Source organism: Engystomops pustulosus, chromosome 2 (assembly GCF_040894005.1).
Source record: "Engystomops pustulosus chromosome 2, aEngPut4.maternal, whole genome shotgun sequence".
Lineage (NCBI taxonomy): Eukaryota > Metazoa > Chordata > Amphibia > Anura > Leptodactylidae > Engystomops > Engystomops pustulosus.
The window spans coordinates 17560626-17574483 of record NC_092412.1 but is presented as its reverse complement, the minus strand read 5'-3'; the positions used below and the strand labels follow the sequence as shown (position 1 = coordinate 17574483).

The following is a 13858-nucleotide window of genomic DNA, read 5'->3' as shown; positions in this document are numbered from 1 at the left end:
TAACTTTTGTTGTTATCCTCCAGGAAAGATGCAGAAATCCAGATGTTCCCCAATCTGGAAGTATTGATGTTAGACGATAACTTACTGTCCCTTCCAACTGTATTCATGAGCCTTGCTGGTTTACAGCGGTAAGTTATACTGAGCATATGTATATGACCTCACCAGCAGAATAGTGAGTGCAGCTCTGGAGTATAATACAGGATGTAACTCAGGATCAGTACAGGATAAGTAATGTCATGTATGTACACAGTGACTGCACCAGCAGCAGAATAGTGAGTGCAGCTCTGGGGTATAATACAGGATGTAACTCAGGATCAGTACAGGATAAGTAATGTCATGTATGTACACAGTGACTGCACCAGCAGCAGAATAGTGAGTGCGGCTCTGGAGTACAATACAGGATGTAACTCAGGATCAGTACAGGATAAGTAATGTCATGTATGTACACAGTGACTGCACCAGCAGCAGAATAGTGAGTGCAGCTCTGGAGTATAATACAGGATGTAACTCAGGATCAGTACAGGATAAGTAATGTCATGTATGTACACAGCGACTGCACCAGCAGCAGAATAGTGAGTGCAGCTCTGGAGTATAATACAGGATGTAACTCGGGATCAGTACAGGATAAGTAATGTCATGTATGTACACAGTGACTGCACCAGCAGCAGAATAGTGAGTGCAGCTCTGGAGTATAATACAGGATGTAACTCGGGATCAGTACAGGATAAGTAATGTCATGTATGTACACAGTGACTGCACCAGCAGCACAATAGTGAGTGCAGCTCTGGAGTATAATACAGGATGTAACTCAGGATCAGTACAGGATAAGTAATGTCATGTATGTACATAGTGACTGCATCAGCAGTAGAATAGTGAGTGCAGCTCTGGGGTATAATACAGGATGTAACTCAGGATCAGTACAGGATAAGTAATGTCATGTATATACACAGTGATTGCACCAGCAGCAGAATAGTGAGTGCAGCTCTGGTGTATAATACAGGATGTAACTCAGGATCAGTACAGGATAAGTAATGTCATGTATGTACACAGTGACTGCACCAGCAGCAGAATAGTGAGTGCAGCTCTGGAGTATAATACAGGATGTAACTCGGGATCAGTACAGGATAAGTAATGTCATGTATGTACACAGTGACTGCACCAGCAGCACAATAGTGAGTGCAGCTCTGGAGTATAATACAGGATGTAACTCAGGATCAGTACAGGATAAGTAATGTCATGTATGTACATAGTGACTGCATCAGCAGTAGAATAGTGAGTGCAGCTCTGGGGTATAATACAGGATGTAACTCAGGATCAGTACAGGATAAGTAATGTCATGTATGTACACAGTGACTGCACCAGCAGCAGAATAGTGAGTGCAGCTCTGGAGTATAATACAGGATGTAACTCAGGATCAGTACAGGATAAGTAATGTCATGTATATACACAGTGATTGCACCAGCAGCAGAATAGTGAGTGCAGCTCTGGTGTATAATACAGGATGTAACTCAGGATCAGTACAGGATAAGTAATGTCATGTATGTACACAGTGACTGCACCAGCAGCAGAATAGTGAGCGCAGCTCTGGGGTATAATACAGGATGTAACTCAGGATCAGTACAGGATAAGTAATGTCATGTATGTACACAGTGACTGCACCAGCAGCAGAATAGTGAGTGCAGCTCTGGAGTATAATACAGGATGTAACTCAGGATCAGTACAGGATAAGTAATGTCATGTATGTACACAGTGACTTCACCAGCAGCAGAATAGTGAGTGCAGCTCTGGAGTATAATACAGGATGTAACTCAGGATCAGTACAGGATAAGTAATGTCATGTATGTACACAGTGACTGCACCAGCAGCAGAATAGTGAGTGCAGCTCTGGGGTATAATACAGGATGTAACTCAGGATCAGTACAGGATTAGTAATGTCATGTATGTACCCAGTGACTGCACCAGCAGCAGAATAGTGAGTGCAGCTCTGGAGTATAATACAGGATGTAACTCAGGATCAGTACAGGATAAGTAATGTCATGTATGTACATAGTGACTGCATCAGCAGTAGAATAGTGAGTGCAGCTCTGGGGTATAATACAGGATGTAACTCAGGATCAGTACAGGATAAGTAATGTCATGTATGTACACAGTGACTGCACCAGCAGCAGAATAGTGAGTGCAGCTCTGGAGTATAATACAGGATGTAACTCAGGATCAGTACAGGATAAGTAAAGTCATGTATATACACAGTGATTGCACCAGCAGCAGAATAGTGAGTGCAGCTCTGGTGTATAATACAGGATGTAACTCAGGATCAGTACAGGATAAGTAATGTCATGTATGTACACAGTGACTGCACCAGCAGCAGAATAGTGAGCGCAGCTCTGGGGTATAATACAGGATGTAACTCAGGATCAGTACAGGATAAGTAATGTCATGTATGTACACAGTGACTGCACCAGCAGCAGAATAGTGAGTGCAGCTCTGGAGTATAATACATGATGTAACTCAGGATCAGTACAGGATAAGTAATGTCATGTATGTACACAGTGACTTCACCAGCAGCAGAATAGTGAGTGCAGCTCTGGAGTATAATACAGGATGTAACTCAGGATCAGTACAGGATAAGTAATGTCATGTATGTACACAGTGACTGCACCAGCAGCAGAATAGTGAGTGCAGCTCTGGGGTATAATACAGGATGTAACTCAGGATCAGTACAGGATTAGTAATGTCATGTATGTACCCAGTGACTGCACCAGCAGCAGAATAGTGAGTGCAGCTCTGGAGTATAATACAGGATGTAACTCAGGATCAGTACAGGATAAGTAATGTCATGTATATACACAGTGACTGCACCAGCAGCAGAATAGTGAGTGCAGCTCTGGTGTATAATACAGGATGTAACTCAGGATCAGTACAGGATAAGTAATGTCATGTATGTACACAGTGACTGCACCAGCAGCAGAATAGTGAGTGCAGCTCTGGGGTATAATACAGGATGTAACTCAGGATCAGTACAGGATAAGTAATGTCATGTATGTACACAGTGACTGCACCAGCAGCAGAATAGTGAGTGCAGCTCTGGTGTATAATACAGGATGTAACTCAGGATCAGCACAGGATAAGTAATGTCATGTATGTACACAGTGACTGCACCAGCAGCAGAATAGTGAGTGCAGCTCTGGGGTATAATACAGGATGTAACTCAGGATCAGTACAGGATAAGTAATGTCATGTATGTACACAGTGACTGCACCAGCAGCAGAATAGTGAGTGCAGCTCTGGAGTATAATACAGCATGTAACTCAGGATCAGTACAGGATAAGTAATGTCATGTATGTACACAGTGACTGCGCCAGCAGCAGAATAGTGAGTGCAGCTCTGGGGTAAAATACGGGATGTAACTCAGGATCAGTACAGGATAAGTAATGTCATGTATGTACACAGTGACTGCACCAGCAGCAGAATACTGAGTGCAGCTCTGGAGTTTACTACAGTATATACGTATGATGGATTAGTAAAGAGAGAGCTGACATTTCATACAGTTAGCAAGTGTGATAGAGCTCCCTAAAGATATGGATTTTAAGAGCATGTTTGGGGGTTGGGTATTCGTCTGTCCGGGGTAGGGCATTCCAGAGACTTGGTGCAGCTCGGGAGAAGTTCTGGAGACTATAGTGAGACGTTCAAATGAAGGATTAGATGAATCTAAGATCACTGGCAGGTGGAAGAGCAGGGGTTGGGCGATATACTGAGATGGGAGAGTAGAAATAGGTGCAGCACTGTGCAGAGCTTTATGGATGAGGGTGTTTATTAAACTGTATTTGGACGGACACGGGTAGCCAGTGCAGTGATTGGCGCAGACTGGAGGCATCTGTATAGCTTTTGGTCTGAAAGATGAGCCTGGCCGCTGCATTACGAGTAGATTGCAGAGGAGAGTGGAAAATCATTAGTCAGGAGTGACACTGCCGAGAGATCCAGAAGAATGAGAAGAGAATAGTCACCTTTGGATTTATCATTGGAGACTTTAGAAAGAGCAGTTTCGGTGGAATGCATAGGGGCACATTTACTTTTACGACGAGGATTCGGGTTAGCCACGATTCACTGAGATCGTGCGCCCGATATCCTGCATGTGTCGCTTCCCCGCTCAGGTCCGCCGGAGTTCACCTTCTTCTTCCCGGTGCATGTAAGTGCATGGCTTGCGACACAATTTTGAATGTTAAATCCCGCGCAATTTCGGAATCCATCGTTACGCCCCCCGATTTGTGTCGCGTGAAAGCCGGAGCGATGCGCCAAAATCTTCTAAATGCGGCGCACATTAGAAATCGGCAGATATTTTGGCGATAGTGGGGGCCGCTGACCCTTAGTAAATGAGCCCCATAGAGCGGAAAACAGATTGCAGGGGGTGAAGGAGGGAGAAAGCTGAAAGGTAGTAGGTTATAGGGAATAGACCAGGCGTTCCAGGAGTTTGGAGATGGAAGGGAGATTAGAGACGGGTCGGTAGTTAGCAGCACTGGATGGGTCCGGGGAAGGTTTCTTTAGTAATGGGGTGATAGACACCAGAAGAGAGAGAGAGGTAGAAGATGTTAGTGAGGTGAGAAGTGACAGCTGGGGAGAGAGACTGTACCAGATGTGAGGGGAAGGGGTCGCAGGTAATGGGGCGAGCAGAGGAGAGGAGCATGGAGGGAAGGGGATTAGTGGGGGGAATGGATTGGGATATTATTTCATGGTGAAGTAGATCACCCTGAGGTCAGTGAGAGGTGGCCGCACCCATGGTGTTAGTAATGAGGATAGAAGAGGCTTTTGGGGTTGTTAGAGAGGACATTAGTGAGACCCCTCAGGGGCAGAGTTCTAGGATCTGAGCATAGACCTGCAGTGTATAATGTCTGCAGATCATGTTATAACGTTTGGTCCCCATCAGGTTACATCTACTGAATCTGGATGACAACTCCATCCCTTGTGTCCCGTTCCTGTCCGGACCAGTCAGTCCTCCCGCCATTAGAAAGACAGAACCAGGCGGAGCTGTAGAGGGATCGGGTCACGTGGTTCAGGATGGATTGAAGATGAATATTACGGATGGAGACCGAGTGGATTATATGGTTTTGCGCAGCACAGAGGATCCTGACAGGACTGGTGAGTTAAAGGACTCCAAGTCTTTTGACCACGCCCCTTTGACACATTTCATTGTTGCAGAGCACTGGTGTCATTGCACTTCGTGCGTTTCTTCTGTTTGCAGAGGTCGTGTTCCCCTCCCCTCGCCATCCGATGACATCCCACCGAGCGCTGGTGAGTGCAGCACCCCCCATACCCCATGTAAGTGTCCCCCATTATTACTGGGGTCTCCTTTACACTAACTGTTCCATTGACAAGATCTCTGCTTGCAGTCAGTGAATAGTCGCCTTCTCTATCGCTCCAACCTCTGCTAATATTATTCACTTGTTATATGTATCGGTCCAGACTGCTCACACAGGACTGGATACAACTATAACAAACCCTCAGCTGTAAGCTCTTTATAAAGATTGTACTTCATGGAGGAGCCTGTAGAGGAGCTACAAGTCCCAGCATAAGGCAGACATTGATTGCTGAGACTTGTAGTTCGCTGGTGAGAGTTAGAGCGTGAGAGATTCCCCCTGTCTCGTAGTCACATGGGGTAAATGTCTGGAATCTCCTACTTCAGGATCGGTAGGAATCACTTTTTTATTGTGTGACAGGAACCTCTGGATGGCGCCGTTCACCCCTCACCCCCACCCAGCCCCCTGCCGTCATGTAGAGCGTCGCCTCCTCTGCCGAGCCTGAGGATCCTGAGCCTGGCCAACAACAAGGTAACCTGGCATGGATGGAGACACTGCACAGATTCACTAAGGGCCTGAGGGGGGATGAGTCATTCCCTGACACTGCTGTGCTCTTAGTTCTCTGCACTGAACTCCCCCCATTACCTCTTCTACTGCAATATTTAATGAAAAGCCAGTCCCAGCTTTGTGTCAGAGCAGAAGGAAAGGGCTTACAATAAGCTGAATGCAGAGAGCTCAGAGCACAGCAGTGTGAGCACATGCTTCCACTACATTTGGAGAAGCTACAATGCTGAAATATAAATCCAAATTTCACAGTCCTGCTGCTACTATCATCATACACAAAGGCCTTAATACACATCTCTCCGGGGACATTACCTAACAGTGGCTGCAGAGAGCACAGCAGTGTGAGGACACATCCTGAAATATAAATGCACATTTCACAGTCCTGCAGTTGGATAATGTCTGTGTGATATTACAGATATGTTATGAGGAGGATGTCCTGCCGGTGGCGCTTTTCCCCTCCCTAGAGGAGATCAATCTTAAAGGGAATCCCCTGACAACCCTCAGAAAAGGTATGTACAGTAACCGGGCTACAGCCCCTATATATAATGTATAGTGACCAGACTACAGCCCCTACATGTAATGTATAGTGACCAGACTACAGCCCTGATATATATTGTATAGTGACCAGACTACAGCCCCTTTATGTAATGTATAGTGACTGGACTACATCCCCTATATATAATGTATAGTGACCAGACTACAGCCCCTACATGTAATGTATAGTGACTGGACTACATCCCCTATATATAATGTATAGTGACTGGACTACAGCCCCTACATGTAATGTATAGTGACTGGACTACATCCCCTATATATAATGTATAGTGACCAGACTACAGCCCCTACATGTAATGTATAGTGACCAGACTACAGCCCTGATATATATTGTATAGTGACCAGACTACAGCCCCTTTATGTAATGTATAGTGACTGGACTACATCCCCTATATATAATGTATAGTGACCAGACTACAGCCCCTACATGTAATGTATAGTGACTGGACTACATCCCCTATATATAATGTATAGTGACTGGACTACAGCCCCTACATGTAATGTATAGTGACTGGACTACATCCCCTATATATAATGTATAGTGACCAGACTACAGCCCCTACATGTAATGTATAGTGACTGGACTACATCCCCTATATATAATGTATAGTGACCAGACTACATCCCTTATATATATAATGTATAGTGACCGGACTACATCCTATATATATAATGTATAGTGACCGGACTACATCCCTTATATATAATGTATAGTGACCAGACTACAGCCCCTACATGTAATGTATAGTGACTGGACTACATCCCCTATATATAATGTATAGTGACCAGACTACAGCCCCTACATGTAATGTATAGTGACTGGACTACATCCCCTATATATAATGTATAGTGACCAGACTACATCCCTTATATATATAATGTATAGTGACCGGACTACATCCTATATATATAATGTATAGTGACCGGACTACATCCCTTATATATAATGTATAGTGACCAGACTACAGCCCCTACATGTAATGTATAGTGACTGGACTACATCCCCTATATATAATGTATAGTGACCAGACTACAGCCCCTACATGTAATGTATAGTGACTGGACTACATCCCCTATATATAATGTATAGTGACCAGACTACAGCCCCTACATGTAATGTATAGTGACCGGACTACATCCTATATATATAATGTATAGTGACCGGACTACAACCCCTACATGTAATGTATAGTGACCGGACTACATCCTATATATATAATGTATAGTGACCGGACTACAACCCCTACATGTAATGTATAGTGACCAGACTACAGTCCCTATGTATAATGTATAGTTACTGGACTACAGCCCCTACATGTAATGTATAGTGACCAGACTACAGCCCCTACATGTAATGTATAGTGACCAGACTACAGCCCCTACATGTAATGTATAGTGACCAGACTACAGCCCCTACATGTAATGTATAGTGACCAGACTACAGCCCCTACATGTAATGTATAGTGACCAGACTACAGCCCCTATGTATAATGTATAGTGACTGGACTACAGCCCCTATATATAATGTATAGTGACCAGACTACAGCCCCTACATGTAATGTATAGTGACCGGACTACATCCTATATATATAATGTATAGTGACCGGACTACAACCCCTACATGTAATGTATAGTGACCAGACTACAGTCCCTATGTATAATGTATAGTTACCGGACTACAGCCCCTACATGTAATGTATAGTGACCAGACTACAGCCCCTACATGTAATGTATAGTGACCAGACTACAGCCCCTACATGTAATGTATAGTGACCAGACTACAGCCCCTACATGTAATGTATAGTGACCAGACTACAGCCCCTACATGTAATGTATAGTGACCAGACTACAGCCCCTACATGTAATGTATAGTGACCAGACTACAGCCCCTATGTATAATGTATAGTGACTGGACTACAGCCCCTATGTATAATGTATAGTGACTGGATGTAACTATATCCATAGGTGACCCTCCATTACTAAGGAGCTTCCTCCAGCAGAGACTCGGTATCAGAGTGATACGTAAAGAATCTCCAGATTTCCACAAACCTCATCTCATCATACCCAGAAGAGAGAAGAGGAAGGTGAGCGGGGGCGGGAACTGCCAGAAACCAACATATGTCATCTCCACGGTAACAGACTACAGGCAAACCCTGTGTAGTCTGATCCGCCAGTATGTTGTTACGCAGCTTCCTCATATACAGGCAGTAGCATAGGGGGCGCTCAGGAGCTTCATGTCTACAGGATGGAAGAGTCTATAAGAATTCTCTCATTATATTTTTTCACCAAGGTCACAACTCACGTTCCCAAAATCCCCAAACAACCTCTGATGTTAGAGTCTCTTCTACAACCCTACCTGAGACTGCCGCATGCCGAGAGTGATGTCACAGAAACTATGATGTCATCGAGCCCTTTACCACCAATCAGAACCTCTTCAGAACGAGATATGGACACTCCTCCTGGGAGGAGCCTGGCGTTAAAACAGGACATGTGCTTCAGCTGTGACCCAGAGGTGGAGTCTGTGTTCATCACTCAGGTCTGTAAGAAATGTAACGTGGAAGGGGTATCCATGTGATTAAAACTGGGAGGGTCTTACGGCTCCATACTTATTATGCATAGGTGGACAATATAGGGGATTCGTCTCCAGAGCCTCCTCACATCCCAAGCTCCGCCCCCGAGGAACAAGACACAGATAAAACACAGATCCCAGAGAAGTTCAGAGGCTACGAGGAGCTGTATAATGTGAAGATTGACCCTACATTCATAGAGCCAGTAGGTAAGTGACGGACATGGGGTACACAGGCTCCATCCCTGGTGTTGTGTACTTACCTGCCTGTGTATTACAGGTATACAAAACAATGTGCGGGCCCTAGAACATGCCCTGAAACACATGCTTGTCTACAGGGACTATAAACCCCGACTGCACAGTGTCCAGAAGCCATACGTCCACCGAGAAAGCAAGGTAAGAGCCTGAATAGGACAGAGTATTTGTAGGTTGTATTTTAATCCTTGGGGGCAGTTGTTGGGCCGAAGTTGAAAAGGTGAATACAGTAAATTGTCTAAAAAATAATATTAAGGAGCTATGAAAATTATGATATGAAAATTAAAGAGTGAGAGAAGGAGCAAGATCCTCCCGCAGCACCGAGTATTTGCAGGTTGTATTTTCTTGCTCCTTGAGGGTGGGCATTTCACTGCTAATGTTTGGAGACTCAACAAGGGAGTCTTGTCTATTGTCTGCCTGCAAAAAAGCAACTCTCAAGACCTTAGTAAGAGACTAATAGGGTAAAAGAAGGATTTTGCAGGAGCACAGAGTATTTGTAAGTTGGGATTTGCTCCTCAGGGGCAGGCACTTCACTGTTAATGTAGGGGAGCTCTAGAGGGAAATCTTGGTTATTGTCCAACCCAATAATAATACACAGCCATTAAGATATTAGTAAGAGACAGATTATCTAGGTAAAAGAAGGGTCCTCCAGCAGCACAGAGGATTTGTAGGCTAGGTCTTGCTCCTCAGGGGCGGACTCTTTTTAATGTGGGGAGATTCTATAGGGGAATCTTGCATGTTGTTCTTAGGTGAAAAATCAAGGTAAAATAAAGATCTTCAAGCAGCACAGAGTATTTGTAGGTTGTAGGTAAGCTACACAGACTGTCCAGGTAAAATAAGGACCTTAAATCTGCAGAGTGGATTTGTAGGTTGTATTTTCTTGCTCCTCGGGGGCGGACACTTCACTGTTAATGAGGGAAGAATTCAAAGGGGAATCTTATCTATTGTCCAACCCAATAATAATACATAACCATTCAGTTATTAGTAAAAGACACAGACTATCAGGGTAAAAGAAGCTTCCTTCAGCAGCACAGAGGATTTGTAGGTTGGGTCTTGCTCCTCGGGGGCTGGGATTTGGGAAAGTAATCTTGTCTATTGTTTACCTAAGAATAATAAATCTATGGAAACTTTGGTCATAGACTAAATATTGCAGAATGAAAAAGAAACCGCATCCTCCAGCAGCACAGAGTATTTTTAGCTTTCCTTTACACATCTATGTTGAAGTTTCGCTCCTTGGGGGTTGTTCTCAGCCGGGTATGTGAGTGCAGAGGAATCGGGGGTTATAAAAAGTGGTATCGGACTGAGAATTAGGCGAAGAAAGAAGCGGGATCCTTCTGCAGCACAGAGTATTTCAGGAGAGGAGTTCTCTGCTTTTGTAGCTACTGTATACTCATGCACTGGTCTAACTTCAGGGCCTCTCACTACTGCCCCCTGGTGGCTCTCTGTCTGTATTCTCATCCACTTTAAATAACTTTCCAGTTGGTAGAACTTTCCTCCTCGCCCCGGAAGAGTAAGATGGACCTGCTGGCAGAAGTGTTGGGTGAAATGAAGGAGCGGCGCCACCTGGTGGAGGTTCCTTTGGGTATGTTACATAAAAATATCATAGAAAAGGCCGAAGATACTGCTGAGAGCCAATCGGTGACCGGCTTTTCCTCTGTGCAGACTCCGCCCTAAAGGAGGGAGGGACCAGCAAAAAACACAAAGAAGCAAAACTTCTGCTGAAGGAGTTACAAAAGAAATATCAGCTCTTCCACCAGGAGGCAGCGCAGAGGGCGTCAGAGGTGGAGGCCGGACTCAGGGACACGGCCAGACAACTACTACTGGCACAAAGGAACGGGGCCGATGTACACAGGAGGGCGGCCAATGGAGGGACCACACACACAGCCCAAGACTCTACAGAGCCCATAAGGAATGAAAGCAACAAGCAGCATTTACAGTACTGAGACCTCAGAGCTGCACTCAGAATTCTGCAACTTTACACTTTCTGGTCTTGCTGGTTTAGTTACTGCCTAGAATATGATAAGTAATGTCACAGTGACTCCACCCGCAGAATAGTGAGTGCAGCTCTGGAGTATAATACAGGATGTAACTAGGTATTAGTACAGGATAAGTAATGTCGTGTATGTACACAGTGACTGCACCAGCAGCAGAATAGTGAGTGCAGCTCTGGGGTATAATACAGGATGTAACTCAGGATCAGTACAGGATAAGTAATGTCGTGTATGTACACAGTGACTGCACCAGCAGCAGAATAGTGAGTGCAGCTCTGGGGTATAATACAGAATGTAACTCAGGATCAGTACAGGATAAGTAATGTCATGTATGTACACAGTGACTGCACCAGCAGCAGAATAGTGAGTGCAGCTCTGGGGTATAATACAGGATGTAACTCAGGATCAGTACAGGATAAGTAATGTCATGTATGTACACAGTGACTGCACCAGCAGCAGAATAGTGAGTACAGCTCTGGAGTATAATACAGGATGTAACTCAGGATCAGTACAGGATAAGTAATGTCATGTATGTACACAGTGATTGCACCAGCAGCAGAATAGTGAGTGCAGCTCTGGAGTATAATAGAGGATGTAACTCAGGATCAGTACAGGATAAGTAATGTCATGTATGTACACAGTGACTGCACCAGCAGCAGAATAGTGAGTGCAGCTCTGGAGTATAATACAGGATGTAACTCAGGATCAGTACAGGATAAGTAATGTCATGTATGTACACAGTGACTGCACCAGCAGCAGAATAGTGAGTGCAGCTCTGGAGTATAATACAGGATGTAACTCAGGATCAGTACAGGATAAGTAATGTCGTGTATGTACACAGTGACTGCACCAGCAGCAGAATAGTGAGTGCAGCTCTGGGGTATAATACAGGATGTAACTCAGGATCAGTACAGGATAAGTAATGTCATGTATGTACACAGTGACTGCACCAGCAGCAGAATAGTGAGTGCAGCTCTGGAGTATAATACAGGATGTAACTCAGGATCAGTACAGGATAAGTAATGTCATGTATGTACACAGTGACTGCACCAGCAGCAGAATAGTGAGTGCAGCTCTGGGGTATAATACAGGATGTAACTCAGGATCAGTACAGGATAAGTAATGTCATGTATGTACACAGTGACTGCACCAGCAGAATAGTGAGTGCAGCTCTGGGGTATAATACAGGATGTAACTCAGGATCAGTACAGGATAAGTAATGTCATGTATGTACACAGTGACTGCACCAGCAGCAGAATAGTGAGTGCAGCTCTGGAGTATAATACAGGATGTAACTCAGGATCAGTACAGGATAAGTAATGTCATGTATGTACACAGTGACTGCACCAGCAGCAGAGTAGTGAGTGCAGCTCTGGGGTATAATACAGGATGTAATTCAGGATCAGTACAGGATAAGTAATGTCATGTATGTACACAGTGACTGTACCAGCAGCAGAATAGTGAGTGCAGCTCTGGGGTATAATACAGGATGTAACTCAGGATCAGTACAGGATAAGTAATGTCATGTATGTACACAGTGACTGCACCAGCAGCAGAATAGTGAGTGCAGCTCTGGAGTATAATGCAGGATTGCTTAAACAAACGACATGTAGCAAAAAAAAAAAAAAAAAAAAAAAGCAGCTCTGGATGTGAGTGGAGCATAAGACATGATCATTGTGAATGCAGCTTGGCATGTGACTACATTTTTAATACATGACCGTTTTCTATATCTGTGGATGAGACTGGGATTTTATGATATAGGAACACAGCACAGTGCAGCTTTGGATGTGACTGCAGTATGAGAAGTGTAAATGCAGCTTTGGATGTGACCAAAAGCAGAAGAAGGATAAATGCTGCTCTTGCTCTGAATGAAGTATATGGATAACCTAGTAACAGAATATAAAAAGTGCAGCTCTGGTAGTGACACAATACCAATGCAGAACTGTATGTGCAGCTTTGGATGTGACTAGGGAGTGCAAGGCCAGAATACAACTAGCGTATAACATTATGTTTGAGAATGCAGCTCTGGATGTGTCTGGAGCATAAGGCATGATCCTACAGAGATGTGATATGTATCGATGAGACTAAATATATAACATAATATGAGAGCAGAATAGTGCAGCTCTGGATGTGACTGGAGTATATAACAATGGTAATCAAATAGAAAGTGCAGCTCTTGTGGTGACTAGAGTATAAGACACACTATAAGAGAAGGGTGGACGCAGTTTTGTATACATTAAATGAAGTGAGGGGGTTAACGGAGCACTGCTGCAGACTCTTCCATTTTATATGCTTAAGATTCAGAATTTTGGGAAAGCTGGGTGAACACTCATGGGCATCACACAGCTTTCCAAGACTCCTGAACAGTAACCCTTCATTGCTATATAATGGATACACATCCCTCTTTAATTTATCATCAGATCCTAGGGCACACAAATCATTCAGGAGTCTGGGAAAGCAGAGGACCAAATACAGCCTCTCACCCAGCTTTCTAACATCCCTGAATGGAAAATCACACCAAATGCAATCCCTCATTTATGAAAAGTGTCTGAGGGGAAAGACATTTCCTCAATCTCAATGGAAAATAAATTAGGGAAAAGCAGTAATGAGGTCCATCTTGGTAGTCACCCAGCTTT

At 44.2% G+C, this 13858-nt stretch overlaps 1 protein-coding gene across 2 annotated transcripts in view; it reads left to right on the top strand.

Annotated features, from left to right (window-relative positions):
* XRRA1 (X-ray radiation resistance associated 1) overlaps positions 1-13515 on the top strand; it is a 29475-nt gene extending 15960 nt beyond the window's left edge. The window contains exons 8-18 of one of the 2 annotated variants that reach the window (XM_072133815.1): positions 24-128; positions 4922-5133; positions 5237-5313; positions 5712-5822; positions 6271-6364; positions 8376-8494; positions 8701-8946; positions 9030-9186; positions 9257-9372; positions 10711-10813; positions 10894-13515. In XM_072133815.1, coding sequence (XP_071989916.1) covers positions 24-128; positions 4922-5133; positions 5237-5313; positions 5712-5822; positions 6271-6364; positions 8376-8494; positions 8701-8946; positions 9030-9186; positions 9257-9372; positions 10711-10813; positions 10894-11174 — 1621 coding nt within the window. In that variant the 3' untranslated portion in view covers positions 11175-13515. The remainder of the gene's footprint in view (positions 1-23; positions 129-4921; positions 5134-5236; positions 5314-5711; positions 5823-6270; positions 6365-8375; positions 8495-8700; positions 8947-9029; positions 9187-9256; positions 9373-10710; positions 10814-10893) is intronic. The other variant, XM_072133816.1, reaches the window with a different exon arrangement.
* The last annotated feature ends 343 nt before the right edge of the window (positions 13516-13858 follow it).